General features: G+C 42.2%; 1 protein-coding gene and 1 pseudogene across 2 annotated transcripts in view; one reads left to right on the top strand and one right to left on the bottom strand.

The window, feature by feature from the left end:
- DHRS12 (dehydrogenase/reductase 12) overlaps positions 1–18,270 on the bottom strand; it is a 28,926-nt gene extending 10,656 nt beyond the window's left edge. The window contains exons 1-5 of one of the 2 annotated variants that reach the window (XM_059494030.1): positions 18,139–18,270; positions 17,412–17,545; positions 14,398–14,480; positions 7,881–7,973; positions 6,997–7,078 (exon numbers count right to left, since the gene is read on the bottom strand). In XM_059494030.1, the coding sequence (XP_059350013.1) occupies positions 6,997–7,078; positions 7,881–7,973; positions 14,398–14,480; positions 17,412–17,545; positions 18,139–18,194 (448 nt within the window). In that variant the 5' untranslated portion in view covers positions 18,195–18,270. Of the gene's footprint in view, positions 1–6,996; positions 7,093–7,880; positions 7,974–14,397; positions 14,481–17,411; positions 17,546–18,138 lie in introns of those variants that run through there. The other variant, XM_059494032.1, reaches the window with a different exon arrangement.
- LOC132070413 (5S ribosomal RNA) lies at positions 9,350–9,468 on the top strand (annotated as a pseudogene).
- Positions 18,271–20,517: the final 2,247 nt, after the last annotated feature.

Raw genomic sequence — 20,517 nt, 5'->3', positions numbered from 1 at the left:
CCTTATGGGAAAAGAAAAAAAAAAAAAAAAGGAAACTTTTCTTGTTAAAAAAAAAAAAACTTTACAAGGAAAACCCAGACTGATTTGGTAGAAGAAACTACATTCATCTCTGCCCCTATGTAAGTAAATCAAGGCAACATCCAAACTGTATGTCCTTTTGATAACACTTGATTATTAATAACAATGTAGTGGATATCAGTCTTTCCAAAACAAGCACTTGAGCATTCTAACACATTTACTCAATGCAAAAAAATTCTTGTCTGTTAAAGGAGAAATTTCCTCCCACAGAACTTAATTTAAAAAGATAAGGCATATCAAATGTGGTTAATGTTTAATTATCACTGTGTTCAAACTGTACAAATTGAGTTGTTTTGTTGATTTTTTAAATGGTTTAACACAAAAGTACATGAAAGGAAAGGCAACATTCAACAGTGCTGTGCCTTGCACTGAAAGCAGTAATTACTGGGTATCTGTTGAACATACAGCTAGTACTACCTGCATTCAGGACTGTGTGACAGGGGCCAGATTTGTGTATCACCACTTTCTGTCACTGGAAGGTACATTATCCACATGGCCTACATGCTTGTCTCCTACTGAAAAAAAATCAGTGAAATAAATGGTATACAACATTTCCCTTTGATGAGAAGTATTTGCTGTGACACAAAGGAGTCCAGCACAATGAATTTGGGAGTTTGCTCAGAAGCAGCAAGAATGCAGAAGAAGGTGAGTCCAGTCTATCACACCCATATACAGGATTTCATCTTGCCCTTACTGAACTCAGCCAAGGTGAAGAGTTGACTTGCAAAACCTACTGGAACAGCTACTGCCCTGTTCTGTGTAATGAGGTCTGACACAGTACTGGCTGGCCATGTTTTCTCCACTCAAAAAGGCTCCTGGGATAGAAGTACAATTTATTTTAAAGATAAACAGTCTCTTAACATTAGTTTTCTTTGGAAAAGCTTCTGTAGGCTTTATGCCTTGGAGCTGATCTCCCATAATAGGAAATCACATATAATGCAGAGTAATTAAAACTTTTCTATAGAGCAACACCATTACACACCATAAACCAACTTTATCATATGGTAAAGTAGACAGGGTGGGTTGCCAGTCTATGCATTAAACATGCTTGTTCCAGTAAAAGTAATGAGCATGGCATTTAATCAGAACATACTCTGTTCATGCACATTAAAGTTTAATGTTTACTTGAAAAATATAAAAACAAAACCCACCAAAAATATTGAATCACCAAGCAGCATTCCCTTGTGGTCTGTCTGGTAATTGTTCCACCTGGTCTGAGATCTTCTCAATTCACGAGTAATCTGATATTGTGCTCTAACTAACAAATCAAATTTTTGACTCCATACAGTGAACTCCCCTGCCAACCTGGATAAGCACTAATTCAGTGGTTTCACAATCAAAGAATTAAATATTAATGACATATGTAAAAAATGAGGCACCGTTATGGAGATAAACATTTGATTCATATAGTAAGTTGTTTCTTTTTAAAAAGACCAAAAACTACAAAAATCAGCCTGACTGCTTCATAAACTGCTAAATAAAGTTCTGCTGCCTTTCCCATGACATGATGCAGAAGCTGAGGGGACTCTATGAAAGACACTTTTATTAGGTCTTGTGGAAAGGTAGCTCTGCATGTTCTTACAACAGTTATTCCACTGTGGGTCTCATGACAGGAACAAAATGAAAGGATCCTACTGCACAGGACAGCAGTCTCCAGTGTATTAAACACTGGTCTTTCTCACAGAAAACTGCAAGTCTTGCTGTACTAAAACATAAAAGTAATCAAAACACGGGATGGCCCTAACAGAAAATATAAACAAACACTGTGCGTGCAGATTTCCAAACTGCTGGTGGTTTAAATCAGTCTGCCAGAACCTGGAAGACTCCTGAGGATTCACATAGTTCAGACTGAAAATTAATACGATATGACATAAAGTAAAAGTACACAAACATATACTCTGATTTGCTTTAAAATCTAATGTGACCCTAAAATATGTATTTTATAAATCAACCTTGAAGAAAATCATGGTTTCAGCAGAAGTAACATTGTCAACCCACTACCTTCCTATAACATCAAATTAATTGATGATACAATTACTGTGGACCCAAGTGTCTTGGTGGATTCCAGAATGTTTTTTGCTTGATGTTCTATCTGGCAATTAGTGGCACATTGCTGGTGAGGTTTTTGTCCTGCTAACATTGGAATAAGGGCAGGCAGCCAGCATCATACTAAGTGAAGTGCTTCATCTGCCTGAGCTCTACAGTATTATTAGGAAGTGTTATTTTAACTGTGAAAAATGTGGGAACAAAAAAAAAAAAAACTAAACAAACAAACAAAAAACCCCAACACCACCAAAAAACTTTCACTGTACATATTTCAATGGCTCATTCATCTGGTAGAAATCAGTTAAAAGGGCTTGCTTTTCTTGAGTGCAAGTAAAAACAAACCACAGAAACAAACAAACAAAACTACCCAACAAACAAAGTTCCATTCTTCATTGGCCTGATTATCTTTTCCTGCAGTTTATGCAGTTCCCAGTAAGAGACATGCCTGAGTCTCTTCTCCTGAGTAAGAGATCAGGAATGAGGATTACAGTGTGCTGTCTCCAAGGGCCAATTCCACTGCACTAGCAATAACTGAGAGTGCATGGGAAGAGGTAATGAACATGAAACACAAAATAAAGGTTTACATTTCCTGCAAATGACAAAGCTCATCTCAATAAGGGCTCCTCTGTCTCCTGGGAACCAGGCTTCAGCACAGTTTCTGCATGTGCAATTATATTCAACATTATCCTTTCACATACCACCTCTGATCTGTAAGTCTCAAAGCTCTTTAGAAAGAAACCCAGAACCACAGCCTCCTTTTCACAGATGAGGTTGTCTTGCCAAAGATCAGGCATTGAACTCACAGCAGACTGACAGCTGATATTCAAGTTATTTGACTTCCAAGTAGTTCAGAAGACCAGGCTGCACTGGATTCAGTTAACACCAGTTAGATACAGTTCATGTGTAGGGAAGAGACTGACAAACGTGAACCCAGGTCAGGCAGTTTGCCATAGATGGGCTATAGTGTCCCTATGACAGATAAACATCTTACTTCCTCTGGCTCTAACCCTTCTTGTACAGAGTGGAAGTATATGTCTATATATTATTAAAACATGAGAGCCCGTTAGATCGAAGAAAAGATGCATACTGGGAGCATCATTTATCTCTCAGTGTGTTTTAGCATCCCCTTGCCTGGTAAGCAGCAATAAAAAAGTAACATATATGTCATTTTTCCATGTCAAGCAGGAAGATATATTGAGTAAATGCAAAGTGAGGTAGGCGATAAAACAGAGGAAAAAGGATTGTTTCAGCTAAATGCCTACTGCTTCAAGAGGAACATGCTGCTTTTGCCTCTACCTGCTTATAAATCCTCAAGGTTTTTTCAAAATGACTGAATACCACCAGCTTTCATAGTCTTTGTTGGGAGTTATACAAAAAAAGTAAAATAAAATTAAATTTTAAAAGAGTTTTGACTCAGAAATCTACAAGACTCATCAGAAGAAATTATTGCTTGTTGCTGCCCAGCTCCTGGGTACAACCCTGAGTACATGGTCAGCCCATAAGAAGAAATATAAGGGCAACATCACACAAACTAGAAGACAGAGAAGAAATCTGCCCATCAGGACTGGCAGGTCTGCAGGCAATCTGCCCATGTTACCCCCCATGAGTCGCTCAATTTGGTTTATTTTAAAGTGTGTTTCAATCAGCAAAGTGCTGTTTCAGAATTGTGCCTGGCCAGTGCTCCCACATTAGAGTCCAAGTGTTCCATTCTGCTCTCTACATTCACTGAGCTCCTGCAATCAGACAACAGTTCTTGAACCTCTAGCAGGGAAAGAAGGCAAGGTGTTTCACTTGACAGCAACAACAGAACCACAACAAGCCATGCAGCACTTGTGCCTCAGACTTACTGTAAGGGTACTACAGCACAGATGCAGCTGCCACCACCTGCCCAAAGCACTTTACAGTTTGAACTTGAATATTACACAAACCATACAAAGCCTTAACTATCAACTTGCATTTTACATTTTCATGAACTTCATCCATCTGCATATTCTGACAGCACCAGAGAGGACTATGCACCTCTTGTTTCACTAGCCACCCTCAATGAGCCAGTCAGCTGTGTTTTACATTAAGGGAATTTTACTTTCTAGTCTAACCACGGTTATTTTTGTACATATTCATACAAGAGGACTTATGCAGTCATTTTTGTCCCATGGAGTCCAAGAAAAGATCAGGACATGTTTCACAAGCCAGATCATCAATAAGAACTGAACACTGTCATCTATTATGCTCAAAAATGGACTAACAGATCAGTCAAGAGGAAAACATTCCTAGGCTAGATTTAAAAGCTCCACAGCATTTCAGACACCTAAATGAGCAATTTTACAGCTTATAGAAATGTTAATCAGATCTCTGATACAGAATTCAAAAACTGTGACATGTGTATTTAAAGCATGTTATATTTCAGTCTTGCATTTTTAGATAGTTACAACCTACACGGTCCTTTGCTAGACCAGAGATAGGAAAAGTATCCTACAAGGTAGGAAAAAAAGTGAAAGAACCATGGAAGGAACACCCTACATGTAAAGATTTGCAAAAGATATTGATATTATTCTACCTGGTTAGTTCAAGTGAGAGACAACTGCGTATTTTCCAAACAAGGTTCTTGAGCCCATGTCACCCTTCAGGCTTTAGCATTACTGGGGCAGAGAGGGGAATTTAGTTTGTTCTTTCAGACCACATCCAAATTTACAGCCAACCTATAGATATGGCTATATTCCAGCCATATCTAATTTAGCCAGGATTTTCTCTGAGAACCTACAACCAAGATGGTTACTGAAAGAAATTAACTTCTCCCAAGAAAAACACACCCAAAGGCACCTAGTACTCAGGGAAATAACAGAGCATCTACTCTGACAGGTCTTTCTCCACACAGCTTTCTCCTACTGTATGATGTTATGATTTATTACCCTATCCCCTTGACTTTGAAGAAAAAACCTGTGGTTTGCAGCCTTGGTCCTTCATGTGTGTCTGGCCTGCAAGCACAGAAGCTTCCTATTGCACTGCCAGCTTCTTCCAGCTCAACCAAGTCCCACTCTGTTCTAAAAGATTCAAAATTTAATCCTAATTTTTGTCTAGAGAGAAGCAGGCTAAGCAAACAACCCAGTCCTTGTCTGAACTCTTGAAGAAGTTGGACAACAGAGGATAATTTACCTCCTTAAACTCCTTATACAGTCATGCAGCAAGTGATACACGAATGAGTAATGCAGATCTATAAGTAACATCCACTAAAGATAATACAGGCATTTTCCTAGTTTGCTACAACTATAATTCAGCTTCCTCTGTGCAGCTGTATACCACTAGTAAGGCTGATTTACAGCTGGAAAAGCAGAATTTGCTGCTTCCACTTGTGTGATAAAATATAATTCAAGTGGTGCACCAGTATGGTTCCTCAGCACTTAATATCCTCAATGTCTGAAACTAAACCAAAATATGCTTTTGTATTCAGACTGTTGTGTTTGTTTCACTCTGCTTCTCTACTGAAGAGCTGTACCTTTGCACGATGCTGGGTTTTTGTCTGAAAGACCACAAGAGGATAAAAACTAATTTAAGGTGAATAGATCCCTCAGGATAGAAGTTCTGGTACTTACACAGCCAAGGGAAATTTGATGGCAATATAAAACTCTTTTTGAATTTTTTGACCATGAGAAACAGAAGAATGTTAGCAGAAGAACAAGTCTGAACAAAATGAATCTCTGCCTTTATTTAATTGTCAGTTTAATGTATTCAGACTTGCAGAAAAAAAGAGCTGTATGCACAATAACAGTAAAGCGTAAAAGAATGATATGTATAAATGAACAAGACATTTATACTAAAATGTTAGTTTTCAAACATAAATAGGATTTAAGGAACCAACACAAGACAAAGGCTAAGAATAAAAACTAACAATGGTTTCCAGGTTATACTAGTTCTATAAATGCCTTATCTTTATAGACTAGGTTTTCCCCATCCTCATTCCAGATAATGATGAACAGGAGGAAAACACAGAATCAAAGCACCACAGTTCTTCCTTAATGTGTCACTTTTGAATATATTGAAGACAATCTCTTGAGAAATCCACCTACCCTGCACGGAGGCAGAGGGAGAAGAGTGTCAGGACTGTTGGGTCGATGCAAGCACCATGTGTCTCTTTGCAAAAGGTGCAGTTTTCAGCCTTACAGATATTACCAGTGTCAGACACTCTTCTCTCTGCTGGCTGGCTGTTTGCTCACCTCTTTTCCACAGCTTCTGTGGGCAAACCTTCCACTTGGCTTGCCATTTCCCCTGCCCTTCCACATCTCCACTTTCCCTCGTGACTCGCTTCCCATCCTTTGTCCCTATTACACCAGTGCCACACAGTTCACACATAAAGCCCCTTTCACATGGAGCACCCAAGACTTGCCCATTGCTGCTCAATCCCTTGACGAGAGATTGCATCTGCTTGAGAGCATCCAGGGCACAGGCTTCCTGCACAGTGCCTCTGTCACACACAACAGGCTCTGCAAGCTCACTCAAACATTTGAATGTCTCTTTAAACATCTGAACATGTTCCAAGCTCCATCCAAACCCCAGACAAACAATTATTAGAAAGATCATCATTAGCAGCAATGCTCAGAATAAAGTTCTCAAGCAAATTTCAGAATCAACCTGCCATTTTTCCACTTCTGCTATGATAAATAAAGACGCTGATGTCAAAACAACTGAAAAATGGAGAAATTACAAAATGACACTCTGAACAAGCTGTAATATTTCTTCTTTTCCTTCCTGGCTCCATCCCTGGCACAGCAATGCTATGATCTCTCTTCGAGCAGGCATACCTCACGAACCCAGCTATAAAAACACATTTCTGTACGCAAAATAAGCATGTTCCAGAAGAAAACCTTCAATACTCACCCAAAGTGTTTGTTGCAAAGTTTTTTTCAAGTCCATCTTCAGTTAACTCTCTGTTATTCACCATACATCCCGCATTGTTGATCTGCAAAACAATTCCTTTGAACAAAAACAATCAACACAAATATCTACAAGGAAATCCACACATATGAGCGGTCCACGCTAATTTGCTGTCTTCTGGCACTACAAAACAATACTGTAGCTTTTATTTGTTCAATAAAACATGACTGCAAGCCGTGTGCAGCTAGCACAGTCTCTGACACATTTGTTTCTCTGCCTTACCTTCCAGAAGGAGCTCAGACTTTTCTTTCCCACCTCAAAAAAAGATCTGCCCCTACACACCTTCCTGCATGCTCACTGGCACTCCTCAAAAGTTATTTCCTCTTTTTTATCAGACGTTCCTCATCTAGTAAGCACCAAAGGAGCTGCTCCAGGTGCCTCAGCTGTGGTTCAGCCCCCCCCAAGCAAATTTTCACTGCTAAATAAAGGGGGAACTGCACTGAGCCCCTTGCCAACCATGATGATTAACTGTTTAGTCTCTCCCTGGCTCTGTTTTAGTCACTGGAGTTTTAGCAAAAGTTTAATCTTTCAGAAGGTCTAGCTTTAAGAGGGACAATGTTATTAGCAATGAAAGTCAAAGAGAAAATGTATGGTGTCTCCAAAGTTGCAGCTATAAAATTACTGCTTTTCTCTTTTTCTGTAACACATCTGTGTTAACTGAGAAGGGACAAGAGCAAGCAAACCATGGAGACTCCTGAAAAAAGCATTTAGAAAAAATTAAGGAGAGAATTGTGGGCCAAACTGTCAAGTCTACATGACCTGTCAGACAAATTCATAGGCTACACACTCCCAAGACAGACACACATGATTAAAGTACATGAACTTACCAACACATTTAATTTATGTTCATTTCTGAATTTTTCAGCAAACTTCCATATTTCCTTGGGATTAGATATATCCACAATATGCAAGAAGATATTCTAAAGGAAAAGAAACTAAGTCACAATCAACAGGGAAAATGAAGAGAAATCCTGTTTAGGCCTGTCTAGGTGAAAAGCTATTTAAGTAGTATGAAAAAAAACAGTGTCTCCAGAAGCCAACTAATACAGGCTAACATGCACAACTGCAAAATTTAACTCCAGTCTTTAAAACATGTTTAGTCATTATTCAGCTGCTTCTGAGACACAGATTTTTAATGCCAAAGTTATTAAGAGAGAGTCCTACTTAAATAAATATATGTGACAGACAGGCATAACAGAGAACTAGAAAAATATTGCAAAGCGTGCAAAATTTCAGTTTAAACAATTTAGCAGCTTTCTCTTTGGTTGAACTTTCCAAGGAAATGTTCAAGGTCACAGCATTAGAGAATAATCTAGGTTGGAAGAGACCTCTGGAGGCTGCTTGACAAACATGGAGATTCACCAGTCTGTCTCAGCCCCTTGCTCAGAGCATTTGATCACCCTCATGGCGAACACATTTTTCCTACTGTCTACTCAGAATTTTGTCCCTGTTCCAATCTGTGTCAGCTGCCTCTTGTCTTCCCACTGAAGACCTCCAAGAGAAGCATGGTAGTGCCTTCCCTACACACTCCCATCACATGGCTGTAGAACACAGCAAGACCCATCTGAGCCTTCTCAGAGCTGAGCAAATTCAGCCTTCTCAGAGTCACTTCATCCATCACATGTCTCACCTCCCTAGTCACTCTCTGCTGGACTCACTCCAGGACACTGATGACTTCCTCATCCTGGTGAGTCCAAAGCCAGGCACAGGACTCCTGCTGTGGTTTCACAAAGGATTGATCAAGAGGAGGAGCACTTCCCTCAGCCTGCTGGCTAGACTCATGTTCATACAGCCAGGAGTATGGCTGGCCTCCCTTGCCCCAGGACACTGCTCACAGAGGGACAACTTGTCACTCCCAGGTCCCTTTCTGCCATCTGCTTTCCAGCCAGCTAGGCAAAGACTGCACTTCATTCTGTCACCTGTGCTCTTAAAAAGATGTCACCAGGTTCTGCCCTTGTATTGATTCATGAGGGATGCCACTAAAAATCATTAACAGATCAGCTCTATACTGTTGATTGTTACTTTTAAGGCCACATGATCCAGACAGTTTCCCACCCACTTTTCATCCACCAGTTCAAACCACATCCCTCCAAACTGGATACAAGGATATCATGGCATACCACGTAAAAAACCTTGTCAAAGTTAAGGAGAGCACTGCTCCTCTCCTGCCCACAGGCAGAGTCATGTCACCAAAGGGATCAGGGAGAGAATCAGAAAGGTAACAGAGAACTCATGGGCTGAGATAAATTCAGATTAATAGGGAAAGCAAAAGCCACAGACAAGCAAAAAATCCCAAGCCTATGAACATACCACCCTGAGAACACCCAATCTTGTCTGATCTCAGAAACTAATCAGGGTTGGGCCTGGATAGTACTTGGATGGGAAACTGCCTGGGAATACCAGGCACTTTAGACTTTTTACAAGGAATTAACTGACTGCCTCCCATGGACAGGCAGGTGTTCAGCCATGTCCCAGAGAGCAAGGCTCCATCACACATAATAGTTACTTGGGAAGCCACCAGCCCAAACATCTCCCCATTCCTTTTTCCTTCCCCCAGTTTCATATAGCGAGCATGATGTCATATGGTGTGAAATATCCCTTTGGTCAGTTAGTCAACCTGTCCTGGCTGTGTCTCCTCACAAGCTCCCATGCAACCCCAACTTCTTCTCCAATGTGGCAGTACAAAAAGTAGAAAAGGCCTTGGCTCTATATAAGCTCTGTTCAGCAATTGCAAAAGCATCTCTGCATTATCAACCCTGTGTGCAGCACAAATCTTAAACATAGTCCCATGCAAGCCACTGTGAAGAAAGCTAACCCTACTCCAGCCAAAACCAGTACAATGAGCAAGAGTATACATCCACTCCAGCACTCTAGTCATGCCAACTATATCTGCCTAATCCCAGTGAGATCACAGCTCTACAGTCCTGCATGGATTCCTGTGTTTCCTATGCTATGTGTACTCATGAACAAGTATCTGAAATGGGCTCCCAGACATGCTACTTTCTCATGAAAACTGTGAGAGCTTCCTCCATTTCGCTGTCCCCTAGACACTCACTGCTCCCATGACTCTTCTACTCTTCTGGGTTTGGTCACTACAAACCAATGAAACCACTTTAAAGCCTCCTCAGTAGGCGTAGCAAACCTGCTGGCAAAGACACTCTTGCTCTAATACATCATCCCTCCTCAGCAAAGCTCATTTAACAGAGAAGGTCCAAGAAGCCATGGAAGCTAAGGACAAAGTGGCACCAGCTGACCATTCAGGTGTTGATCTGCAGGGCATATATGCTCCTACCCAAGCCCTTTCCTTTCACTGTGTGGATTTAGGAGACTACTGCTAGGGCTTCCATGCCCTTGGCTCTCTAAACACTCTCAATGAACTCCAGGTTACCCCTCACAATGTCATGGGTGCCCATGTGGCTGGGCAACAAGGTACCAGGCCAAGGTCCAGAGCAGCCCCAGCAGACTCTCTGCAGTACCTTACATCTGAGCTCCCAGCAAGTGACAAACTTCTCAAGTCAACAAGCCAAGACTGCAGACGGGTGCCTCCATCCCCCACAGGAAGGAGCCTTCAGCCATCATCACCCACGACTTCCTCCCACTGTCAACAACTGTTCAGGATCATCTGCCTCCAACACCTCCCCTGACAGAGCCTGCTCTTCCCCATCTGTTACCATGGCACTATACCTATCCTATAAATGCACATCTGCAGGCAGAGAGGGAGCTGCCTTCTGTTGCCAGCATTCACAAGCTTTAATTCCTCCCCATCTTAGAAGTCTCTATCCACTACTTATTCAAATGCAGCTTCTAGCTGTCCCTCCTTCCATGCAATGTGCTCTTCTACTCTCTGCAGAGACCCTGTCAATCTCCTGCTCCTATTCCCTGTGGTTCTGCAGCCTGCTCATCTCCTGCTGTCACATCACCTGGCAGCTCAGCACCCTGAGGACAGCAGAATCCAACGCATGAAGCCACCATCATGCGCTGCCCCAGGCTCAGGGAAAAGTCCCAGTCACTCCCTGCAATCCAACATCTGCCACATTATCCCTCTGGAGCTCTGTCTGGGCTAGTGTCCCATGTGCCAGGCACAGTTGCTCCAGCCAGGGTGGTAAAGCCTGCTTTCAGGAGCAGCACTGCACCCACTGCAGCTGCCTCAGAGTGCTGGGTGCCTTCTGCATCCCCTTGCATGCTAACTGCTGCATTAACTGCTAAACCCTTGTCAGTCACTCCACCTCACAATGCTCTTGCAAATGTTTTGCAATACTATGGCCAGCAATGTGGATGCAATAGGAAAAAAAAAAATTTAAAAAGGGTTGACATAAAGCAAAGTTATCATTTTCTAAGCCACTAAAGCTAGAAATAATTCCTCCCTCCAAAACATCAAAAGCCTTTTACTGTTTGCTACAGACAATTCTTTTGCTTTTTGCAGATTTGTGCTCTACACAGTACAAGCACAGTGGCATTTACCAGCATACAAAGGCACATCAACTCCTACTCTTCTCCTAGACAGCACTTAGTCTCAAAGACACACCACAGATAGTCTTATGACGTATGCCAGGAAAAGGCAGTTTTAAAATAATTATGCAGAGGATGTGTTCTCTTGCAAAACAACAAATAATCATTAAAGGGCCTCCTCTCTTTCCAAGTTGTTTCTTTAAATACTCATTATACAAGCAAACAAGAAAAGTGAAGAAGCTGAAGAAATGACATGGCATTATTCCCTGCCTGCAATTCTGCTTCCCTGAAGATAAAAAGCACATGACTTTCTCTCTAGTCAGTTGATTTCAGCTCCTTAGCTGAGTTTGAATCAGAATTTTCTCATTGTAATAATGTACTCTAGGATGACCCTGCTTGATCAAGGAGATTGGACCAGATGATTCACTGTGGTCCCTTCCAACCATATCAATTTTGTGAATAATTTCTGACCAAAAACTTGACACTGCTCTACTGGTTCAAGCTAGATACCTCTTTAAACTTCCTACTTTTGAAACTATTACCATTATCTACTGGTACAGAAGAAGTAAAGATTTTTGGGCAGATGTCCAGTATTGCAAGGGATTTCAGAGATTGAAAAAGATCTAAATCAATGCTTATCTGCTGAAGACTGTCACATTGACTCAGGAAAGGGATATTCAAATCTGTTCCCTAAAAATGTCCTCAATAGTAGCAAAGCCATTTTCAAAGCAAACCTAATCTCTGTGACTTGATCTATTTTAACAAATTAGGAGAACTTTCCAGCTCCCAGATCTAGGGCCAGGTGACTGCCAAATAACTCCATTTCAGCACTGCACTCCAGCATGTACTGTCGAAGATGGAAAAAAATCTTTGGTGTATACTATAACAGGATCCTCATCCAAATTATCAGGAAGAGCAAATTCAGCCTGGATACAGCCTGTCAATTTGCAGATAAAGCATTTTATTATCTCTCTGTATTGCTTCTGAATGAGCACTTATAAAGAAGAATATTCTTGTGGACTCCTTATTAAAATGCTCTTCCCAGTGCAGTCACGTGTCCCACAGGGCCCCTTGTAGAGCTCATCTAACACTTCACTGAGATCTGCTCTCTGCACAAGTGCCCCGTCCCCAGGGTCACAAACAAGTCCTGCAGTGCCCTCACACTCCCCCAGGACTACAGAAATGACAGGTCTGCAGCCTACCAAAAAGTGGGAATGCAGTAATTATGCTGCCTTTAAAGGGAGAAAATTATTTGCCTCAAGTGTTTTTCATCAGGTGACAGAAGGCAGAACATGAAGGAACCTTCAGAGGTCAAACTCACCTCTCTTCCCAGGCAGCCTGACTGCAGTTAGAGAAGGAGGTAACACAGATAATCACAAGCCTTACTATAGCCATGGGATTACACAGCTATAGACAGCTGGAAAGTGTTTATTTCTACATAAGGACTGATCTAATTCACCTCCATTATAGAACTGAAGAGTAATGGTAGCTGTCACACTAGGGAGCTGAAATCAAAGAGCAGAAATTTAGTCAATATGATATTTCTAACCATAAAAAACTTCAGAATTTTTGATCCACATTAAAACCTATTACTGGAATCAAAATACAGTGTACAAGAGCCAAGTCATTATTTAAAATGAAGACAGGTCTGCATCCATGTGGGTTAACCCTGTGGGTAGGTAGTTCAGCCCCATACAATTCTATTTACTCACTCCATTCCCAGTGGAAATGGGGAGACAAGCACAAGGACAAAACAGGCAGAACTTTTGGGCTGAGATAAAGACATTAATAAGTGAAGCAGAACTGTGCATGCAAACAAAATAAAACAAGGAATTAATTCATTATTTCTTATTGTCAGGCAGGCATCTAGCAATCCCCAGGAAAGCAGGATTTCATCCCACACCACAGTGATTTGGAAAGCCAAATACCAGATCTGTGAATGCCCCCTTTTGCTCCTTCTTCCTGCCAGCTTTTACTGCTGAGCAAGATGTCCTATGGTCAGAGGTGTCCCTTTGGTCAGCTGGAGTCAGCTGTCCCAGCGTGTCCCCTCCTTATCTTCCTGTGCATCCCAGCCTGCTCACCTGGTGGGGCAGTGTGAGAATAAGAACAGGCTTTGATGCTGTGTGAGCACCATTCAGCAATAACTAAACTGTGGCTTGTCAACACTGGTTTGGTCACAAATCCAAAGCATTGCACCAGTGGAACTGCTGGAAGGGAGATTAACTCTATCCCAGCCAAAACCAGGGGACCAAGTAAGAAAGATAATGACTAGTGAACTCCATAAGCACACCCTCCTGAACAATTAATGAAAGCAACAGTGACAGATATAGAGGTGGACTGTACAGTGATATATACAGAAACAAAAAGAATGTCTAACAGAGGGAAGGAAGAGGTATTATAAGAAAAGGAAATTAAAAGGCGTGTAGAGCACGGAATTAGTACCACACACAGGACTTCACAGAGCAGCCAACCTTAGCAAATCAAGAGCATGTTATTCAGACACATAAAACCTTCAGCTCCAATGCTGTAGACTCAGAAATGTTGTTGCAATAGTGTTGCAATGCATTAACTTATAAAAGCCTGAGACACATAGTTAGGAATAGTAAGTAGGACATCAAAAAGCACATCAACAAACAAACATTAAATAAAACAGCATGCTGCTGATGATGTTACTAATCACAGAATACATCACCTAATGAAGTTAGGTGATTCAAATGGTTTGAAGTTAATCACTTCAAATCATTTGAATTATAAACTGCTAGATGTTTCCATGTCTGTATGAAAATACTATTAAAAACACAACATCAAGATGTTGGAAGAGTATCTCATGGCCTCTGGGGTCTTTAATATTAACAACCTTTCTAAAAGTAAACAAAAGACTAAAAAACAACTCACCTGATTGCCTGTTTCTGTCACTATTTCCTCTTTGGCAACTTCAGCCCGTTCCTTATTTCGGCAAACCAGATGAACCGTGCCACCTGGTGGATTGCAGCAAGAAATGCATTAGATAATTAATTATTAACTGCATTTGGGTGAGACATCAGCATTTTAATTAGGTGAGATACTGGATATAAGAAAAACACTGGAATATTTCTGCTTGGCTTTGGTTCCTGTGAAGGCAGGCAGGGTCATCAGGCAAGGAAAAGGGCACTGCACTCTAAGTACTGTGCTCAAACCATTTCTGCCAAGTCTGTACTTCATGTTTAGCGGGTGAAATACCAGAGATAAATGGGAAATTGGAGCTAAGGCATCTGCACCATAGATTTTTTTTTTTAATATATGCTTTAGGAAGTTCAGTAAAGAGCTTGAACAATACAAGTGACTAGAATTGCTCTGCAGAACGGAAATAAAAGTGCCAGATATCAGAATTCTCAAGAGTGGGAGATAAGACAAGGACTATGGCCTCAATTGCAGCTTGGGAGGTTCAAGTCATTTGAATTATTTTTCATCAGAAAAATAATTTTCAGTAGGTTTCTTCTCCATAGACAGGCTTTCTCAAGAGGATGCATAATTTGCATCCTTGTGGGTATCAAGCAGCAAGACACAGCAATGACTGGTTTGATCTACCATCGCCAACAGTCCTGCTCCAAGTGAGATGCTGGACAAGGTAACCTCTAGAGGTCTCTTCCAACCAGTTTTTCCATGAAAGGAGACACAAGGCAAGGCTCTTCTCAGAGACCTGGATACTTACCACAATCTCATCACTTAATCATATTAAAGAAAGCCTTCAAACACAAGACAAAAGTACAACTAGGCAACGTTTTGGGTATTTTTTTGCTTCACATATTCTCTGATTGTTACAAGTTATGTGTTTATTTCAGTCCTAGGAATACCTATACTCCTTACGCCTCACTTTTGCCTGTTTTAAAAGGTGTTTTAGGGAGTGCTAGCAGTCCACCTCTAGAAAGCTCAAAGAATTAATCCCTAATAGAAACATAATTAATCCATAATAGAAACAACAACTGTGTCGGGTCACGTTTTTTAGTGCCCAGAACCCAAATGCAGAACACCAAGTCTACCTCTGGATGATACAGTCACACACTGCACAGCCCAGTCTGGGGCCTGATAATGAAACCTTTTGTCCACAGAAGAGATTTTTCCACTGAGCACCAGGAAATAGGGGAAGTTTAGGTGTGTCTGACACATTAGGAAATGAATTTAAATGTATTTTCTTTGGTAAAGATTGAAACTATTTGAATGTAACACATGGGAATAATCAGATTAGTTGGGAGAAGACTGTATCAAGCTGGAAGTGCCGCAGACATCTTTTTCACTAAAAATCCTTTCTTTAGAGTTTTCTCTTCTGGGAAGCTGAGGTCTTAGGAAAAGAATGTAAACAATGGTTATCTGCTGCTATGGAACGGAACAGGTAGATTTTTGATTGGGCCATCTTGAATGTTTATAATTAATGGCCAATCAAGGACTGAGCTATCTCAGACAAAGTCCAAGAGAGCTAGCTTTTGTTATCATTCCCTTCTTTTCTATTCTTAGCTAGGTTCTGAGGAAAGTTTATCCTTCTTTTTCTTTTTAATATAGTTATAATGTAATATATATAATAAAATAATAAATCAAGCCTTCTGAACATGGAGTCAACATTCTCGTCTCTTGCCTCATTCAAAAACCCCTGTGAACACTGTCACACTGGAAGTGCAGTTCACAAGACACAGAGGAAAGCCCAAATCCAAATATCCATAAGACACCAATTCAGAGAAAAGCTGAACTCAGCAAGTATCGGTTAGAAATATCTGAGTGCTTGAAGGTAAAGCCAACAGAGCCTGATTATTCCTCTGCTGAGTCAGACTTCCTTATTCACTTGTCATGGAGTATTTGAAGAGATTCAACTAGAAGCCTGAGCCCCAACAGCTGACACGGAGTTTCAAAGTGAGATGTTCAAGGATGAGACCGGGAAGTCATTTTAAATTCATGTGAACAGCAATGCCCATACCACACATCAGACACACAGTCTGAGCCCAAGGTTGTTCTGCTAAACATGGTGACCAAGCCCCATAGAGATCCAGCCAGCTTTCCAACTTGCAAAACCTGGTAGAGATAACCATTTGTGAGCAGAACAGTCACCTGACAAAGCAGTACTTACATAAAGTGATTATGTACAATAGCAGTGGTAGGAACCTGAAATAAATCACATGTTGGCACTGATGAAGATCTTAAAGACTCTTTGATGCTAACAGTTTTGAATTAGTTTCGTTTAACTGAGTTGCCACATTCCTTCATAAGATGGTTACAAAACCTAAGCACAAGAAAGAGAGAAAAGAGCCACAAGCTCCTCCCCTTCGTTCTACATGCCAAAACTCCTGTCACTCTTGCACAACAGGAATTACTTTGTCAATTCTGTAAGGGATTAGGTTTATCCTTCAGCAGCAGGTAGGCCCAGTTTACACCATGTCCTTGTGTACAGACAGCAACATAAAAACATAATTACATGTAATCAGCCAAAAGGCACAAACTCCAGGGTATTATCATTAAGATCAAGAACAGCTACATTGGGGTTTTTTAGGCTCTACTATCTCATTTTTGTAAAGACAATTGTTTTCTTTCATCGTATGACAGATTTGCAGATTCCTCAGTTCAAATTCAGCCAGGCTTGTACCGAATTAACCTTAAACAGACACTGATCTGTCACCAGCATTCTTAGATGCCAGTATAACACAGATAGTTTTGGAAAACATACACTTGAAAAACGATTTGCAGCTCCTCTCTGCTAATTTGGTTTCCTTATCCCAGTTTTCACTGCACTGATTGGGCTTAAACCTCTAACCCACACTAAGACCCCTGTGAAATGATGTCACATCCCAGGGATTTGTGTTTGTGTGTAAGTGTTGGAAGGCCAAACCTGCTGCCTTCCATCTTCTCTGTAAGCCTCCTGGGAGCCCCATGGCAGCCCTGCTCACCTCTCCTCGCTATCTCCTTGGCTGTGGCCTTGCCAATGCCACTGTTTGCTCCAGTGACCAGGAAGGATCTTCCAGCCACATCCACCTCCACATCAGCTGGGTTGAAGCGCTTGGAAGCAGACTCGTAACCACCTCTGAACAAATCAAGAGACACCTGTGAGAAACTAGAAGCAGCCCTTCCAAAACAAACACATGTGTGGGTGAAAAGCTCACAGCTTTCACAGCTCAGCATCCAGTAATTGCCCTATTTACTTTCTGTACCCATGGGGCAGGCCATGAATACCAGTGACACTGCGAACAGCAATGTATCACAGAATCATTAAGGTTGGAAAAAATTCCTTAAGATCATCAAGTCCAACCATCAACCCACGTTCACCCACGGCCTCAAGTGCCGTATCCAGAGGTTGTTTTCAAGACTTCTAGGGATGGTGTCTGCATCACTTCCCGGGGCAGCCTGACCCCGTGCTTTGCAATCAAAGCGTCAACTCGCGGGGGTGTTCAGCCGCCCCAGCCCACCCAGCCCCGACCTCGACCCTCGGTGGGGGCGGCCGGAGCCCCAGGGCGGGCCAGCCCGGGAGGCCCTCAGCGAGCGGGGCTGGAATCCGCCCGCCTTCACGGGGGCGGGCAGCCGTCCATAAAACACCACATGAACACGGCCTCCCCGCGGAGAGACAGGAGCGGCCCAGCCCGGGCGCTGCGCCCGCCCCACGCCGCCTCCCGCCCATACCTCGTGTACTCCCGCAGCCCCTTCACGAACCACACGGTGTTGCGGTACCAGGACATGGCGCTGCTGCTGCCGCCGCCCCCGCAGCCGGGCCGGCCCCGCCTCTGCCCTTACATAAAACTCCCGGCCAGCCCGGGCGCGTTAGATAAGGCCTGAGGGGCGGCTCCCCTTGGCCCGGCCCGGGCGCGCTAAAGGGAGGGTGCGAGGCCGCGCAGCGAGTGTGATAGTGGGGGTAGTGGTGCCAACTTCCTTCTTAGCAGCAGTTCGTGGGCTGGTTCTTCTTATTCTTTCTGTTTTCTTCTCCGTTAGCCATGAGGGATAGCTGGAGCCAGCCCCTGCCTCGCTTCAGGCGGATGTGCCTGGCGAAGGTGGTGGCGGATGAAGGATGGAGGAGTTCCCAGGGCTCCAGCTTGGGGCAGATGCTGCTGCCGGCTAAGGCAGGGCTGGAAACAGGCTGATGTGTTCTGGGAATGGGGAGTACTGCTACAGGCCTGCATCCTCTGCCCTGGAAAGCTGCCAAAGGGATGCTCCCAGAGAAAAATGATGCTGTGCCACGTGAAGTAGTGTTTTACATAACAAATCCATTAAATACCTAGCTCCTACTGGTGAAGTGAAGTATTCCAGTAAGGAAAGGATACCCAAGTGGCTGTTGTACTAAGGGGAGTGAAATTCAAAGTGTTTTCTGTTTATATGCTTTGGACCTATGAAGCCCAGGAGAAGCACTTGGAGCTGCATCTGGATAGCCTACGTCAGCAATAAGGAAATTGTCATTATAGCTATAATTACACTTTTAATTATGCAAAAGGTCTATGTGCTTAGAAAGTTCTGGGTTCAGGTTGGATAAATTCATGTATTTTATAGGGTGTGCAGGGCCACAAGCTCCTTTGGGAACCCTATCTAAGTTTTCAAGAGCTTAAGTTACCTGATTTCAATAACACAGATAGTGGAGAAATGGGGATGTTCTCTCCTTTTTGATTCTGTATTATAGCCTGATACTTCTTTTTCTAAATCTCCAAATCTCTTTGCTCTGGCAAAGGCCTTGTACTAAAGTCTTCCACTTTCTCATCATGATATGTGAGTATTAGGCTCATACAAAAAGCACTTCCCACCATGAAGTTACAACTTTTGAACTCACCTCCGTCTGCTTGTACTGCACATTATATGTGAAGTAACAGTTTCTAGAGGGCAAAGATACACATTTTAACAGTGATATTTTCTTCCATGCAGAGGCCATCCAGCTACATGTTGCACCTTTCCATGAAATCTAAAAATGCTCGTTTTTAAAACAATTGAAAGACTCTATTAAAATTTTAAATACAGTAAGACAGTATTCCCTTGTCATTTCTGTGTTTACCCTATTTATTTCTTAAGAACTGCGATTATGGCTTAGTACAAGCAAAATGGGATGATGTCTCTGATGTGTTTTGTTTGTAGTTCCAGCCTGTGTTCTCATAAATTGGGAAGTTCATCCCTGCAGTCTGCCAACCTCTGAAAGTAAATGGGGTGCATGCAGATACGCAGAATTCCTCACAGGCTGAACCATTTGGACTGTGATCAGCATGATGCTGGCTGATGCAGCCCTGAGGTGCTGACCAAAGTGAGTATGCCTGGCAGAAGCTGTCCATGAGTCAGACACAAAAAGAGATTATGGCAAGCGGAGAATGGGAGCAGCTCATAATATTTTGGGGGTGAAGCAGTAATGGGCAATTACAGTATATTACTCATACTGAGATTACAGAAGATGTTTGAATGTAATGTTGGCTACCAGTGTCATCCTGGTACATACACAATTTTCTCAGAGAATATTACATAAATACTGCAGTGCCCCTACTGCAATGTGTAGCTGTACCCTTCTAACTAATGGTGGTTTAAGGACATTTTGTAAATGCCCAGAAATTATGCCCTTTCCAGAGTGCACCAATCCCTGAGTACATTCAGCTGTGACATTTCTGCTTAGAAACACTTGCTTTTTCTGTACTGAGGGGCTAAGCTTGCACCCAGAAAGGAACTGTCACAGCATTCTGTCTGTCTGTCTGAGCAGCCTCATAGAATCAATCATTAAGGTTAGGAAAGACCTCCAAGATCATCAAGTCCAACCTTCACATCAAAAGCAAGCTGTTGTACACTGTCCTAACACCACCTAGATGTTTCTGTTGCCTCATTTCATCCCCTGTGGTGTTTTGCTTCTGTACTGCTGTTCCAGAGGCAGGAGGCTGTACAGATTGTGTAAGTGCTCTCTGCTAACCCAGCCATCACAGTGATGAAGGGTTGTACAGGAAAAAGGCAAGATGTAATTTTGCCAAGAGCTGGGTGCTGCTAATGAAGGACCTGCATCTCAGTATTCTCACGGGCAAAATTTCTGCCCACTTCAAAAGTTTTGAC

The sequence above is a fragment of the Ammospiza nelsoni genome, chromosome 2 (assembly GCF_027579445.1).
Source record: "Ammospiza nelsoni isolate bAmmNel1 chromosome 2, bAmmNel1.pri, whole genome shotgun sequence".
NCBI lineage: Eukaryota > Metazoa > Chordata > Aves > Passeriformes > Passerellidae > Ammospiza > Ammospiza nelsoni.
Note: the sequence above shows the minus strand (reverse complement) of the source record. Positions and strands in the feature narration are given on the sequence as shown.